The 17,426-nt window shown below is 42.4% G+C and overlaps 1 protein-coding gene across 4 annotated transcripts in view; it reads right to left on the bottom strand.

The window, feature by feature from the left end:
- LOC311069251 (von Willebrand factor A domain-containing protein 5A-like) overlaps positions 1 to 14,523 on the bottom strand; it is a 24,372-nt gene extending 9,849 nt beyond the window's left edge. For 3 of the 4 annotated variants that reach the window (XR_014603500.1, XM_084092274.1, XM_084092276.1), the window contains exons 1-12: positions 14,351 to 14,515; positions 14,023 to 14,074; positions 12,963 to 13,165; positions 10,078 to 10,300; positions 7,768 to 7,928; positions 7,557 to 7,671; positions 6,398 to 6,573; positions 4,297 to 4,385; positions 4,062 to 4,206; positions 3,911 to 3,990; positions 3,709 to 3,823; positions 3,470 to 3,628 (exon numbers count right to left, since the gene is read on the bottom strand). Coding sequence is in view for 3 of the 4 variants with exons in the window: in XM_084092274.1 (XP_083948400.1) it covers positions 3,470 to 3,628; positions 3,709 to 3,823; positions 3,911 to 3,990; positions 4,062 to 4,206; positions 4,297 to 4,385; positions 6,398 to 6,573; positions 7,557 to 7,671; positions 7,768 to 7,928; positions 10,078 to 10,300; positions 12,963 to 13,165; positions 14,023 to 14,065 (1,509 nt within the window). In the remaining variant the exon portion in view is untranslated. Of the gene's footprint in view, positions 1 to 3,469; positions 3,629 to 3,708; positions 3,824 to 3,910; positions 3,991 to 4,061; positions 4,207 to 4,296; positions 4,386 to 6,397; positions 6,574 to 7,556; positions 7,672 to 7,767; positions 7,929 to 10,077; positions 10,301 to 12,962; positions 13,166 to 14,022; positions 14,075 to 14,350 lie in introns of all 4 variants that reach the window. The other variant, XM_084092275.1, reaches the window with a different exon arrangement.
- Positions 14,524 to 17,426: the final 2,903 nt, after the last annotated feature.

Genomic DNA, 17,426 nt, shown 5'->3' with positions numbered 1-17,426 from the left:
TGGCGCAGATGCGATCGAACAGTGGAAACATAAAAACATACTCCGTAATTTTGTTTATACAGGACATTCAAACTGCAAAGTGTTTAAAGGTGCCATGTGTCAGAATTGAGGTAAAAATATCCAAAAAATGAGCTATAAAAAGGGTTAGCATCAAAAGAAGAGAAGAAATAAGGGCGATGATGTCATTAAAAAAATGACAAGTTATAGTGCTGCAGAGATATCAACCTGAATTAGCATTAGCATTACTAGCCACGGCCCGACAGGTGTCGTAATACCAGTTTCGGCCATGGGAGGCGGTATGCGGGCAACATAACCACCAGTCAAACATGCAATACACGAATAACTCGCACAGCTTGTGGGCGTACTTGAACCTGATGTCAATCGTGTGGAAAGTACAGCCCACAACTACATTCAAATAAAATCTGATAAAAAAAGGAACAGAACCAGAGTAAACATTGGCACTGCTTTCCATCGCTGGAGACAACTAATGGACATGAAAGAAATGAGGTTCGAACTTGCAACATTTCTTTTGGATTGGTAAGTAAGATGCTGTTAGTATTTCGTTAGAAGTTTGTTTTATATGTTTGTGTAGTTTTTTCGGGAAGTTATAACATAGAAATATATCGAAGGCTGTTCGATAAACGTATATATAACGTACATAAATATAGTATTGTAATATAGTACACATATATAGCACAATCTCTATAGCTAACTACGTGACCTATATTATGTTTATTAAATGGCTTTCCTGAGTTAAATCTGACATAATTGTTCTCCAGCTATGTTATTGACCTTCACGCTGATAAAAAAACACTGATTGGTCGATATTATGTATGAGGAATACATTTTGGTAAGTCGTAGCCTACTGTATCTTTCAACAGTGTTCGTGTTTTTTTTACTATTAGTAGAGATCGGTTCACGTGCGCTAGGGATCTGTCGTGTAACATTTACAAGCGCCAAAGCGTAATAAAATTGACAGAATCTGAGAGCTGAGATTTTTTTATATCATAACTAACCTGGGGTGCGTTTCCCGAAAGCATCGTTAGCCAACTATGGTCGCAAGTTCCCTCGTTACCAATAGAGTTCAACGGACATTGCGATGAACTTGCAACCATAGTTGGCCAATGATGCTTTCGGGAAACGCACCCCTGCTCTGTCTAGTCTGTCGGTCTCCGTGTCCTCTTTGCTTCGCGATTTTTCTGTGCGTGAGAAAATGGATATGTGGCGTGAGAGCGTGTGAAAAGTGTCAATTGCGTGTGTCTCACGGTGAATGCGTGAGAGTTGGCAGCTCTGGTTACGTTGGCGCTAGCTTGGTCAACATCAGCGAATGCTGTCTGTCAAATTAATTTAATTCAAACTAACAATAAAAATGTAATATGAACAAAACGAATATGAACATATTCACTGGTAAAGGTGAAGGGGAGTAGCTTGAAGATGTCATATTTCAATATCACTTGACATCAACCAACGTTCCTCTGGAGTCAAAACGTCCTCTATTAGGAGTTGGCTCGGCTTCGGCTATGGCTCTAGGGTCGTTGTGAAGGTAGGGGCGGAGCATAGAGACTATGCCGTTTCTCGTTTGTTACTCTAGTCTAGAGTAGACCAATTCATTTTCTGGAGGTATACTGCCCCCATCTGGTATGGAATGTGGAGTATGACTTGATTTTTTGCCAGACATAACACATGGCACCTTTAAGATACTGTTAATTAAAATTTTAAGGAAAACAAATATATTAATCTGAAATGTAGCAAATTATTTTTCAATTCATTCAGGTACAATTACCAAACATATCTCAAGGTCTTTTTGTCTTTTTATTAATTTAATTAATAAACTAATTATATAAAACTATTGTCAGTGCACTACAAATAAACTGGTTCTATGCCTTTACTTTATTAATAAAACTTTTAATAAAAAGTTGAGGGAGGTTGATTTAATTTGCTAGAGTTAAATGCACTTTATATGGTGTAACTGTTTACTTTTCTTACAAAGATAATGCTTGAAGTGCAGGATAAACCTCTTGCTGTCTGTCGACATGCAATAAATATCGAAAGTTATGTACAAACACCTGCTGTTCTAATCATTTCAACTGACTTGTGAAAACTGCTAAAAAAATCCAAATTCTTTGACATATAGCAACTTTTTTTTTAACAGTAACGCAAATAGTTACTTTCCCTGGTAACGAGTTACTTTTATTATAGAGTAACTAAGTTACTAACTCAGTTACTTTTTTGAACAAGTAGTGAGTAACTATAACTAATTACCTTTTTAAAGTAACGTTCCCAACACTGGTTGTCACTCAATGCAGGGAAATAAGTAATAAAAAAGTGACCAACGCACTATAGGTTAGTAAAGGACTGGCTTTGCTTTGCTAGCGTCGTCGCTAGGGTTGGGTAGCTACAGACAGACCCGGTGCTAATACGGCACTGGTGCCTTAACGACCGTTATCTACCGGACCGAATATCAATGCGGATTTCTGTGCTTCATTTCGGTGCTACTGTTATGCCTGTGCTTCTCTTGGATGCTCTGAAAACGGACGTTAGAAACGTGACGCTAGTCAGCAGTTAACTTTAGCATACCGTTAGCTAGTAGCTGGATTAAACACTGTTAAAATGCCAAACAGTGTAATGTGTGACTGTATTTCACTGTAGACTAGGGGTGGAACGGTACATGTATTCGTATTGAACCGAAACGGTACGGGCGTCACGGTTCGGTGTATAAATTTACACGGAGAATACATGGTATAAAAATAAATAAAACTCGCGTGCAAATTAATTCATGTAATGCGGAACTACTGTTAGATACGCGGGTTCTTTGGGGACACCTAATCTGTAGCTCCGCCTTAGCTCTGAAGCAGGCTGCGATGTAAAGATTGCAATGCTGGAATATGGTGTGTGTGTGAGAGAGATAGGGAGAGAGGGGCGCGGGCGCGATCGAAAAGTTGCAAAGTGTTTACTTATATTTGTGTGTGTGTGTGTGTGTGACTGTGTGTGTGTGTGTGTGTGTGAGAGAGAGATAGGGAGAGAGGGGCACGGGCACGATCGAAAAGTCACGTGTGTTTAAAGTCGCAAAGTGTTTACTATTTTAAACACTGTTCCTGGACATTATAATCCCGATGTTTATCTGTGTGCTGCACGTTATGAAGAACAGCTTTCAGAACCACGATGAACTCTCGGTTATGGAGGGGCAGGACATTTTCCGAACACACGCCAAGCACTGCCAATCACAATGCACTGGGCCAGCTAACCAATCACAGCACATTTTGTATTTCGGAAGGAGAGACTTCATCGAAACCGGAACTAAACAACACGTTCGGGACAGACTGGGGAGAGAGGAGCTGTAATAATGTAAAAAATGTGAAAAATAAAGTTTTTTAGAACAATCAAGCATGAAAGCATATTCTAGTACACCCAAAAACAAAATCAAGACTTCGTAAAAGGGCGTAATAGGACCCGATTAAAAAGCTTTGACCTGTCCTTTCAGCTGAGCGTAGATGAGCGCCCTCTGACCCTGGAACAGGGCCCTGATGGGTGGAGACAGCATGTCCACCGTAACGCCCTCGGGAACGGTCCAGTCCACAGAGATATTATCCACAGCCGGCTGGAGAGCAAACCGGAGCGACTGCATCACCTGACAGAGAAGGACAGGAGAGAGTGGTGAATAGAAACCCTGACCATCTCATACTGATTCTGTCCAGAAGCAGAACTTACTTTGGGCTGCATGCGGTCAGTGCCCGTGATGAACTGAGCGTGACCTGAACCTTCTCTGGCCATTCCTGTGATGAGAGCCGTACTCGCACCCTCTCCAATCCCGAAGGAGAAACACCTGAGGACACATGACCGTCTGACATGAAGTGAACCTGAAGTGAAGCGGGAGATATCAGTAAAGCAGGAGCGAGATGTGAGCGCCCACCTGTGAGAGTAAGCATGACTTTTCACCAGTTCCAGCACCTCTTTGGTGTTCCACACCTCTCCATCAGTGAACATGAACAGCTGAGAGAGAGTCAGGCTCAGAAACACACCTCAGCAGTGTTCAGAAAGCGTGTTGAATGATGAGTGTGTACCTGTCGGGGGTGATCCGGGAAACAGGGCTGACTGTAGATGTGTTTCAGAGGCTGAAGGATCTCTGTGCCGCCCATGTCTGCCCTCATGCTCTTCACTCTCTTCAGAGCCTCTTCCATCGTGTCCTCGCTGTACACAACACTCTGACTGCAACGACACACACCACAGTCTCTCACTAAACCACCACTGATCAGCACGAGATCATTTCTGAAGAACAACTAACGTGTGTTTACTGACGGGAAGAAGGACTCAAAGTGAGAGCCGAATCCATAGATGTTGAAGTAGCATCCCATGGGAAGACTCTTCAGCAGCAGCAGCAGCGTGTCCTACAGAGACACAGTGTGTGTGTGTGTGTGTACAGTAGAGACACAGTATGTGTGTGTGTGTGTGTGTGTGTACAGTAGAGACAGTGTGTGTGTGTGTGTGTGTGTGTGTGTGTGTGTGTACAGTAGAGACAGTGTGTGTGTGTGTGTGTGTACAGTAGAGACAGTGTGTGTGTGTGTGTGTGTGTACAGTAGAGACAGTGTGTGTGTGTGTGTGTGTGTACAGTAGAGACAGTGTGTGTGTGTGTGTGTGTGTGTGTGTACAGTAGAGACAGTGTGTGTGTGTGTGTGTGTGTGTGTGTACAGTAGAGACAGTGTGTGTGTGTGTGTGTGTGTGTGTGTGTACAGTAGAGACAGTGTGTGTGTGTGTGTGTGTGTGTGTACAGTAGAGACAGTGTGTGTGTGTGTGTGTGTGTGTGTGTGTGTGTGTGTGTGTGTGTGTGTGCAGTAGAGACACAGTGTGTGTGTGTGTGTGTGTGTGTGTGTGTGTGTGTGTGTGTGTGTGTGTACAGTAGAGACACAGTGTGTGTGTGTGTGTGTGTGTGTGTGTGTGTGTGTGTGTACAGTAGAGACACAGATAAACATGTACAGCGAGTACAGTATAGAGATGCATGTACAGTAGAGACACATGTACAATGAGTACAGTAAAGATAATTATGTACAGTGGGTAGATTAGAGACATGTACAGTGAATACAGTAGAGACTCGTGTACAGTAAGTACAGTAGAGACACATGTACAGTGAGTACAGTAGAGACACATGTACAGTGAGTACAGTAGATACTCATGTTCAGTGAGTACAGTAGAGACTCATGCACAGTGAGTACAGTAGAGACCCGTGTACAGTGAGTACAGTAGAGACCGTGTACAGTGAGTAGATTAGAGACACATGTACAGTGAATACAGTAGACTCGTGTACAGTAAGTACAGTAGAGACACATGTACAGTGAGTACAGTAGAGACCCGTGTACAGTGAGTACAGTAGAGACCCGTGTACAGTGAGTACAGTAGAGACTCATGTACAGTGAGTTACAGTATAGACTTAAGTAGAGTGTAGATTAGAGACATGTACAATGAGTACAGTAGACTTATGTACAGTGAGTAGATTAGAGACACATGTACAGTGAGTACAGTAGAGACTCATGTACAGTGAGTAGAGACTCATGTACAGTGAGTAGATTAGAGACACATGTACAGTGAGTACAGTATAGACTTATGTACAGTGAGTAGATTAGAGACTCATGTACAGTGAGTAGATTAGAGACACATGTACAGTGAGTACAGTATAGACTTATGTACAGTGAGTAGATTAGAGACACATGTACAGTGAGTACAGTAGAGACTCATGTACAGCAAGTACAGTAGAGACTTATGTACAGTGAGTAGATTAGAGACACATGTACAGTGAGTACAGTAGAGACTCATGTACAGTGAGTAGAGACTCATGTAAAGTGAGTACAGTATAGACTTATGTACAGTAAGTAGATTAGAGACACATGTACAGTGAGTACAGTAGAGACTCATGTACAGTGAGTAGATTAGAGACACATGTACAGTGAGTACAGTAGAGACTTATGTACAGTGAGTAGATTAGAGACACATGTACAGTGAGTACAGTAGAGACTCATGTACAGTGAGTAGAGACTCATGTAAAGTGAGTACAGTATAGACTTATGTACAGTGAGTAGATTAGAGACACATGTACAGTGAGTACAGTATAGACTTATGTACAGTGAGTAGATTAGAGACACGTACAGTGAGTACAGTAGAGACATGTACAGTGAGTAAAGTATAGACTCATGTACAGTGAGTACAGTAGAGACATGTACAGTGAGTAGATTAGAGGCATGTACAGTGAGTACAGTAGAGTCTCATGTAAAGTGAGTACAGTATAGACTTAAGTAGTGTATATAGAGAAACATGTACAGTGAGTACAGTAGAGACATGTACAGTACAGAGTAAAGTGACTCAATAAATCTCAATATATGCGTGTAATTTCTGAAATCCAAAATCTTACTCTTGCACTTTCGATGCGCATCTGTGCGTCTTTCCCATTATGCATGCTGCAGTCCATACTGCCCGATCTGTCAACTACAAACACAAACTCGCCTTGAGATGCCAGCGATGACATCACGTCTGCAGGGAACTCTGGGTACAAACTGATCATGAGCACTGGGTCACCCATCAGAGACCCTGAAACAGAGACAGTGTAAACAGGGTAAGAGGGTGTAAATGGCCTGAATTCTGTTCTGTATGATTCGTGTTACAAGGGCTGGGTATTGACACAAATTTCACAATTCGCTTCGATTTCGATTCACAAGCTTCCAATTCGGTTCGATTCGATTCAATATTGATTATTTTGGATATCAGGTAGGCAACAATACATGGCAAATTTCAAATCTCTTAACTAATGCTGTAAACTATGAGAGTCAGTTGTAGCCTACTAGGCTTCATCAGCCTGCTATAATATTGAAGGTAAAAATGAACTGATTTGTATAAAAACTTAAAAATAAAAATTACACCATTATTTATTTTTATAATAATAAAGTTATATGAAATGATTAGAATAGATTTATTCAAACATGCATTAAATATTAAAGAACATTAAAAATTATAATGAATATGTAATATGGTGCATATATTTAGCAAAATGCTCCTCTCTAGAGTTAATTTTTCTAGCTGACTAACGAGTTTATGGTCACTGGATATGGTTTTTCTGAGGTAAATGTGACGATACATGACATTGTTTACAAGCTGTTTTACTGACGTCTTTCCACGTTTGAAACACTGATTGAGCAATTCCATGTCACAGGATACAGATCTTGATAAGTTGCACTCTGTCTTTTAACACACTTTCAGATGCTCATTCATGTTTATTTCGCGCTGTAACTGGTATTATTAAGGTGGAAGAGAAGATCATGTGTGCGCTGCTGCTTCTCTAGAGCTGAGCTGAGCTGAGCCAGAGCGATCTCACGCCACAGCCCCAAAACGGTATTTATGTTTTGGAATTTTGTAAGAAAATGGACGTAATTTGAAATCTGAACTTTGTTTCATATCAATAGTAACACAGCACAAAGATTATTGCGATTTATTCATTTTAGGGTGAAGTAACCCCTTAACTCACACATTAGTATATTTACAGCATACTGAATTCATGTAAAAACTAAAGCTTGTACCTGGCTGAGCCGTGGCGGCTCCGGCCTCCACGACAGCACGGGGCTGATGGGTATTCTCATAGTACAGAAGCAGCTCAACATCCTTATCGAACCGGTGACCAGCACTCAGATTCACCTACACACACATTACAGACGTTAGGTGCATAAAAACTGTACACAAACACACACACACACACACACACACACACACACACACACACACACACAGTACCGTGGCATGAGTGTGGTGTGCGTCGAGGAACACCAGAGGATCCAGAGGGCAGCTGGACTCCAGTCTGGAGATGCGGTCTGAAGATCTCACATCGACACTCAGAGACAGTGTGTACGGAATAACAGATGCTGAGAAAACTTCTGGAACACCAGCGGCTGAAGCTGAGAGAATCACACGGACAAACAGAGATACTATACAACACCAGTATCAATATAGAGCCGAACCGCCAAACAGAACTGACGTTTTCATTGATAAAAATCATAAATATGTTTTGAGTATCAAATCATCATATTAGAATGATTTCTGAAAGATCATGTGACACTGAAGACTGGAGTAATGAACTTTGATCACAGGAATAAATTACACTTTACTATATATTCAAATAGAAAACAGCTGTTTTCCATTGTAATCATATTTATCTGTTTTTACTGTTTTTTTAATCAAATAATAGTAGCCTTTGTGATGCAGAAGAGATTCTTTCAGAAACATTTGACCAGTAGTGTAGGGGAAGTAAAAGGTTTGACTACATCATTCACTATGCTTTCTGGGAAGAATAGCTTTATAAAAAAGATGTTATGTCTATATTTTTGTTTTCAAAATCTTTGCTGTTTTAAATTGAACATAACTGATTTTTTAAAACTATGTAGAAATACACAGTGGAAAAACACTTGTGAAGATGTGGACAGTCAGTGTTGCGGCCTGTGTGTAAGGTTAAACCGCACCTGCTGGCGTGTATCTGGGGTTAAACTAAACCTGAGGGTTTGTATCTGGGGTTAAACCGTACCTGAGGGTGTGTATCTGGGGTTAAACTAAACCTGAGGGTGTGTATCTTGGGTTAAACCGTACCTGAGGGCGTGTGTCTGGGGTTAAACCGCACCTGAGGGCGTGTGTCTGGGGTTAAACCGTACCTGAGGGCGTGTGTCTGGGGTTAAACCGCACCTGAGGGCGTGTGTCTGGGGTTAAACCGTACCTGAGGGCGTGTGTCTGGGGTTAAACCGCACCTGAGGGCGTGTGTCTGGGGTTAAACCGCACCTGAGGGCGTGTGTCTGGGGTTAAACCGCACCTGGAGGCGTGTATCTGGGGTTAAACCGCACCTGCTGGTGTGTATCTGGAGTTAAACCGCACCTGCTGGTGTGTATCTGGGGTTAAACCGCACCTGAGGGCGTGTATCTGGGGTTAAACCGCACCTGAGGGCGTGTATCTGGGGTTAAACCGCACCTGCGGGTGTGTATCTGGGGTTAAACCGCACGGGAGGGCGTGTGTCTGGGGTTAAACCGCACCTGAGGGTGTGTGTCTGGGGTTAAACCGCACCTGAGGGTGTGTATCTGGGGTTAAACCGCATGTGAGGGCATGTGTTTGGGGTTAAACCGCACCTGAGAGTGTGTATCTGGGGTTAAACCGCACCTGAGGGTGTGTGTCTGGGGTTAAATTAAACCTGAGGATGTGTATCTGGGGTTAAGCTGCACCTTAGGGCCTGTATCTGGGGTTAAACCGCACCTGAGGGTGTGTGTCTGGGGTTAAACTGCAACTGAGAGTGTGTTTCAAGAGTGTGTGTCTGGGGTTAAACCGCACCTGCTGGTCTGTATCTGGGGTTAAACTGCAACTGAGGGTGTGTATCAAGAGTGTGTATCTGGGGTTAAACCGCACCTGCTGGTGTGTATCTGGGGTTAAACCACACCTGAGGGCGTGTATCTGGGGTTAAACCGCACCTGCGGGTGTGTATCTGGGGTTAAACTGCACCTGAGGGTGTGTGTCTGGGATTAAACCGCACCTGAGGGCGTGTGTCTGGGGTTAAACCGCACCTGAGGGTGTGTATCTGGGATTAAACCGCACCTGAGGGTGTGTATCTGGGATTAAACCGCACCTGAGGGTGTGTATCTGGGGTTATCCGCACCTGAGGGTGTGTATCTGGGATTAAACCACACCTGAGGGTGTGTATCTGGGGTTAAACCGCACCTGAGGGTGTGTATCTGGGGTTAAACCACACCTGAGGGCGTGTATCTGGAGTGTGTCTCTGGGGTTTAACTGCACCTGAGGGTGTGTATCTGGGGTTAAACCGCACATGAGGGTGTGTGTCTGGGGTTAAACCGTACCTGAGGGCGTGTGTCTGGGGTTAAACCGCACCTGAGGGCGTGTGTCTGGGGTTAAACCGCACCTGAGGGCGTGTGTCTGGGGTTAAACCGCACCTGAGGGCGTGCGTCTGGGGTTAAACCGCACCTGAGGGCGTGCGTCTGGGGTTAAACCGCACCTGAGGGCGTGCATCTGGGGTTAAACCGCACCTGAGGGCGTGTATCTGGGGTTAAACCGCACCTGTGGGTGTGTATCTGGGGTTGAGTACGGCCGGCAGACAGAAGCGCAGTGCGTGGTCGGCCTGAACGCTGAGCTCCATCACATAGACGATGTTGATGACGGCGTTCTGACCCGGAGACAAACACCCGACACTCAGTTTGAAGACATCCGAACTCTCATCACTCTCTTCCAGCAGAAACGCCTGCTGACCTGAACTCACAGCATCATCATACTGATCCCTCGCCTGCAAGAGAAGAAGCGGTCAAGCAACAGGAGAGGACCCTTTTCACATTAGATTTCAACACGGTTCTTCGTTGCTAGGAAACGAACCGTGGTAAAATGTGTGCTGAAGTCTCGTTTGTTTCTTTGCTTATGTTGGATTACAAATTTATTAAATGTTTAATTTAGTTTGCAACAGTAAAAGTTGAGTACATTGAAGTTAGCATTTTAAGGTTAGGTTAGGATAATAGTAACAACAGTTTCTGCCAGTCCTGTTTTTCTCTATTGTGTTTTAAATGAGTCAGATCACTGAGATTCTCACCTTTCGGAGCCCAGACATTGAATCATTAGGTTGATTGACTTTCACCTTTTGTCTTTAATGGCTCTCGGATGGCTCTTGGAATTGGAGTTCCTGGCCAGTATCAGCATGTGAATAGTTATGCTGATTCAATTGGACTCAGAGTAGGGTGTGTTCCCACTTCATTTGCATGCTTTATTCAGAGTTCCCGCCTCTATGTAATCCCTCCCCCTTGGAATGTATATAACTACAATGCATACTGTATTAGAGTTAGATCATGTTGGAAGTACTACAGCAACGTACAGCGGAGTTCTCAATAAAGAATAACTTCCGTTGAACGCGATCCCAACTGTCTCCTGGTCTCTGCTTCGATGAAAGAAAACTTTACAACACTTGTTTGTTTGATTTTCGCTTCGCTAATTAGTAGGGTTATTCCTGCTGTATTCAATAACGAGGAATAAGGCGTGTATATAATTGGTGAAGCCCTTGTGTGAAGCCCTCATTGTATGAAGAGCAAAGAGTGTAAAGAGCAGCGACTCGACCTGCGCGACTCCACAGAGCAAAGACACCGGCAAGACACTTGAGTATTGCTTTTTTCCCCCCATTTCTGTCCTTTCTGCACAGCTTGTTCTCATTTGTTTGTTTTAGTGAACTGAATTCACTATGTGCTTTCAAATCTCCACCATTACTGCCAACACTCGTAAATTGAGCTCTGGACATTGGAGGCAGCACAATCCTTACAATCTGGGTACTATCCCTATGTCCTCTACTACTTTACTCTCTATTCCAGTTGTTCTCTGGAACTACCAGTCTTTATTTCATCTATTGCTACTCAAAGTCTCAACCTCATGGCCATAACTGAGACCTGGATCAAACCTGAGGACACTGCCACTCCTGTATATGCCCATGCCATGTTTTGATTAATATTAATATTGCTGTATTTTAGGTAAATCATGATGCTGCAAAAGCCTCATTAGACCTTTGACTGGCCCTTTCCAAATCTGTGGAAAAAATGTTTTCTAATGGTGTAAATTTCTGGGGTCACCTGAGGGCCTCCTCAACTATATAAAACACTACAGAAAAGCTGAAACCAGTGAGATTTATTACTGATTGCACAATCACAGAGAGAAGGCCATTCATAACAGAGGTACTTCACATGTAGAAGCCTTAAAGGGTTAGTTCACCCAAAAATGAAAATTCTGTCAGTAATTACTCACCCTCATGTTGTTCCAAGACCTTCGTAAGACCTTCGTTCATCTTCGGAACATAAATTAAGATATTTTTGATTAAATCTGAGAGCTGGCTCACTCCTCCATAGGCTTCTAAGTGACTGAAACGTGCTGGCCCAGAAAAGTTATTAAAGAGATCGTTAATATAGTCCAAGTGACTACAGTGACTCAATCTTAAGTTTATCAAGCGACGAGAATACTTTCTGTGCGCAAAAACAAACAAAAATAACGACTTTATTCCACTATTCATTTCCTTCTCTCTGGGCCTCGAGTGAGTTCACGTAGTGTTTTAGCGCAGCACGTCTGTGTTGCACGTCACCACGTAGGCTCACTATTGGCCGACGCTTGTCATGTGTGTGATGCGTGTGATGTGCAACACAGACGCGCTGTGCTAAAACACTCAACTTACTCACTAAAACTACGTAAACTAACTCAAGGCCCAGGCAAAAACTCGAGGCCCAGGCAAAAACATTTTTGTTTGTTTTTGCGCACAAAAAGTATTTTCGTCGCTTTATAAACTTAAGATTGAGCCATTGTAGTCACTTGGACTATATTAACGATCTCTTTAATAACTTTTCTGGGCCAGCAAGTTTCAGTCACTTAGAAGCCTATGGAGGAGTGATCCAGCTCTCAGATTTAATCAAAAATATCTTAATTTATGTTCCGAAGATGAACGAAGGTCTTACGGGGTTGGAACAACATGAGGGTGAGTAATTACTGACAGAATTTTCATTTTTGGGTGAACTAACCCTTTAAAAGGCACATCACTAAAAAAAAAAACACATTTTATTCAAAGGCTAAGAGACAGTGCAAAGTTTTCAAAAACATTATCATGGCAAAATTCTGCATTTGCACAATCTCTCCGGAATTAAATGGGTTGGTGTAGAAAGATAACAAAACCTTCTGTTGTGTAATGTGTGATCTGAACAAACATTTTAAAAATCAAAGAAAACCACGGACAGATTCTAATGTATAAAACTTTGCATAGATTTCCTAGGCTTGTTTGAAAGCGACAGGTGTGTGTGTTGAGCGGGTTTGAACTGAACTACAGTCCAGCATCTGTCTGTCGGACTGAGACTTTAACATTCCTGCCTCAGGTGAAGCTGTCCTCACCCTGTTAACATGATCACATCTGTCAGCCCTCAGGTGCTGAGACTCACGCTCTGCTTGTCCTGCAGCTCCGCCACGATCTCCTGCTCCTCGATCTGGGCACTGAAGTGGCAGACGGCGGCGTCGGCCGGCAGCGGGAACACGAACACGGCCTCCAGCGCTCGATCCTCCTCGTTCACATACTGGAGACTGGAGCTGACGGAGACCCCTAGATCCCGAACCTGCAGCTGCACCGAGATGCTCTTCAGAGGAACTGAGACACACACACACACATCAGAAGATCAGCACAAACACACGCACACACACACACATCAGAAGATCTCCACAAACACACACACACCAGAAGATCAGCACAAACACACACACACACACACACACACATTAGAAGATCTGCACAAACACACACACATCAGAAGATCTGCACAAACACATACACCAGAAGATCTGCACAAACACACACACACACACACACACATCAGAAGATCTGCACAAACACACACACACACACACACACACATCAGAAGATCAGCACAAACACACACACACACACACACACATTAGAAGATCTGCACAAACACACACACACACCAGAAGATCTGCACAAACACCAGAAGATCTGCACAAACACACACACACACACATCAGAAGATCTGCACAAACACACACACATCATAAGATCTACACAAACACACACACACACACACACACACACACATCAGAAGATCTGCACAAACACACACACATCAGCAGACCAGCACACACACACACACACCAGAAGATCTGCACAAACACACACACACACACACACACACACACACACACATCAGAAGATCTGCACAAACACACACACACACACACACCAGAAGATCTGCACAAACACACACATCAGAAGATCTGCACAAACACACACATCAGAATATCTGCACAAACACACACACCAGAAGATATGCACAAACACACACACACACACACATCAGAAGATCTGCACAAACACACACACATCAAAAGATCTGCACACACACACACACTGCAGCTGCTGTTGGGGTAAACTGGGCCGGTAGGGTGGCGCTGGTATAACAGTGATAATAATGAGGAAGTGAGAGTTTATACCTGGCTCATTCTTCTCCGACACGAGACCGCAGCAGTTCACCATTCTGGCTCTCTGAGGAACAAATCAGCTTTAATAAACATTATTTCATGTGTCTGACTCGACATAACCTCTGTTATAATCTGCAGCAAGATAAAGAGCCGCTGTGTAAAAGTGTGTATATCAGTACAGAAATATCGTAAACACACACGATTTAAAGAATAATAGTAAATATTTAGCATTTTAAAGGTACTACTGCTAACAGGAATTTTAAAAAATGGTTCATAAGAAACTAAAAGAGATTAAATCATTTTTCTTACAAAGTGAAAGTAAACAGAAATCAAGTCTTACTGCTTTTATAAATCCTCAGCGATCGACTCAGTCAGTAAATAAGATGAAAATGACTTTCTGGCTGTCCGTGTAAAGATGTTTCAGGAAGTATCGATGACTCGCAGTAACTGAAACTGTATCAGGCGCAGTTTAGAGGCGAAGGCGCTCATCATCAATGTTATGAATGACGCAATGACGCTGTCACGTGATAATGACAACATGCGAATGTGGTACGCCCAGCTTACATTCTTACTAGCCTACTCACTCATTCTAGAACGAAGTCATTATTTAAAAGTACCAACTCATGAGAGTATGAGATTCAGACGCAGCGGTTGTTGGTTGAAAGCACTGAACTGGTAATCTGACCATATTGAAGCAAACCTGTGCAATCAGATGTCAGTTTTTGGATTGTACACAGTTGGTTCAGACCTGTTAAAAGCAACAATTTTAGCGAGTTAACCAATAACGAGTTTTCAAATAACATTCATGAAGACATTAGACTTGGTAAAAATGCCAAAGCTGTATTAAATGCAATAAACCAATGAAAAATACAGAACTAGCTGTGGGCAACAGATGACAGCTGGGAATTCTGCTTTAATGTGATCAAAGTTCACATGTGACAGATATTGGATGTTAAAGGGATATTTTCAGGATTATCATGAAGACCAGAACACTTTACATGTCTTATCCTGCAGATATGATTACATTGTAAAGGTATTTGCCTCACCAGCATTTGTGCTTTCAGGAGGACAACAGCAGTGTTTAGATCTGATCAGAATCAGTAATGTGATCATTTGTCACGAGCAGCAGGAAAACAATTGATGTCAAGTCCACAAAAAATGCTTTGACTCCTTTTTGTGAGCAAAGAATGCATAAAGACCCAGTCGCTCTGAGAATGAAGAAACAAAAGACAAGAGAGGAATGCACTGTTTCAGCTCTGTGAATGTTTGCTCTGGGTGTGAGAACGAGAGTAGATCCATACAGTCTGTCTGAAAACACGCCCGATAGATGAAGTAAAGCACTGAAACATTAAGAAATCAGGCAGATTCATTTATTCAGATTAAAATATTTACAATGAAATATTCAGGATTCAGCAGGAATCAAACATTTTACAATGATAAATATGTTAAAGGGACACTTCACCTCTGGAAAGATGAATGTGTATTTAAAATGGGTCATTTATGTAGAAGAAATGTGAAATTATTTTAGAAGTTGGTGCCTTCTAGACTGAGAAAAGCCAGAAAATGTATTTTTGGCTCATGTGGATGAAAGACAACAACTCCCAGAATGCACTTGCTTCGCTGCCCTACGAGGCCACTCCCAAGCCACGCTTACCGGTAAGAGCGCGCAGTTAAACAACTAGGCTAGGCTACTAGTTCACTCGGAACTAAAAAGACGCCATTTTATCGTTATAACCACTGTCCACTTTAGTACCATGCAGCTATATATATCTGAATAATAGGAGGGGCCCACCAACTAAGAACGTATTACTGCAAAATCTTAATATGTTCTCCAGTGTGTAGCCACAAACAATAAAGACAGGAATTAACTTTTTATACCTTTATATCAATTTAGGAAACAGAACAAATAAACAAAACAATGCATTTATATGAAAATGAATTGAAATGAAACCAGTTCAACAAATGAAAGCAGTATCCACACAGATGGTCTGTAAAGAAAGACTTAATCAATAGAAAAATAATGTCAAATGAAAATCAATAGAAAAAGAATGACAAATGAAAATAAATAAAACTATCTAATCAGTTCAATCTTGTAGTTGAGTTGAATGGAATCACTACAAAGAAAGTTGAAATAGTCAATTTTTAGGATGATGTCCAAAGTCCAAAAAAACCTTCAAGTGCTCTTCCAGTAATCCAAGGAAATCCACAAAAAAAAACTAGATAGCCCACAGTCACATTCTTGTACTTAGGATACTTGATAATCCACAAGGTAATGCAGTGAGATCAATCCATTGGTTAGAAACCACTTGATGTCCATTTCAGTTGAGCCTTAGCAACTCATATGGATTCAACAGTCTCAAAATATAAAGTAACGTATAAAGAGTCCATCTACAAAAAGAAAAGATATATATCATATATTATATAAATCAAATGAAAACAATTGCACAACATTAGGAGAAACAAAACTTACATGATTGAACTGGAAACAAAGTTTCTCAATGAGGACTCCAATGAGTGTTGCAGGAGGTGCTTGGATAAAACCACGCTTCCCTCTTCCAAACAAACTGACGACTTCTATACTACTACCCTTTTAAATACAAGAGGTTCTAACGCTCATGCGCCCCCTAGTGGTGAGTATGAAAAAATACCAAAGTAACAGCTAATACTGTTACATCGTGAGTCTCCGTGACGAGTCTGCCCGGGATTTCGAGATCGCCCAAAATGTCCGGGATTCGGCTTTTGCGTTCTACAGTCGCCATTCATTATGTTTACTGTGGCGAGCAGGACGAGGCCGAGGGCCGCGGGAGAACGGCGCGAGGCTGGTGGCGTGATTACTGATGAGCGACACCTGTGAGACGCACCGGTCTCGTATCTCATGGAGGAGCGGGAATTTTCTTAGCAATGCTAAAACGCACATCAACCGATCACTTGTTTAGCGTTCATGTAAACACTACATTCAGATTCACCAATCGGAATGAATTCAGTTAGACTGAAACAAAAGGTGTGCATGTAAACAATAAATGGCGACTGCAGAAAGCAAAAGCCAAATCCCGGACATTTTGTAGTATCTCGATGGACATGTCCGGGAAAAAGACTACTACTCAGCTTTCTCCACAGAACAAGAGCCTGCTAGCTTAGCTTCCAAAGAAAGATGGCTGACACTATTTGTACATTCTGTGAATGAGATCCCACTTCCTATGGGCGGGTTGAAAACATGCGGATCTAGCTCCTCCTACTCCCTGTAGTTTCTAGCCTCTGGCCAAAAAATCCGACGATGACGCAAAATGACGATTTTATGCACAAAAAATACATAAATCTCTCGTCTCAGGCTGATACGAGGGAGGGAAGCACGGTAACGCGTGGAGTGTTGCCTTGACAACAGTTGAGGGTATATTTTGGAGAAAGAATGGCAGCGG

This window comes from Abramis brama (genome assembly GCF_963993115.1).
Source record: "Abramis brama genome assembly, chromosome: 19".
In the NCBI taxonomy this organism is placed as follows: Eukaryota; Metazoa; Chordata; class Actinopteri; order Cypriniformes; family Leuciscidae; genus Abramis; species Abramis brama.
The sequence above is the reverse complement of the archived record's forward strand: the minus strand, read 5'-3'. Positions and strand labels throughout refer to the sequence as shown.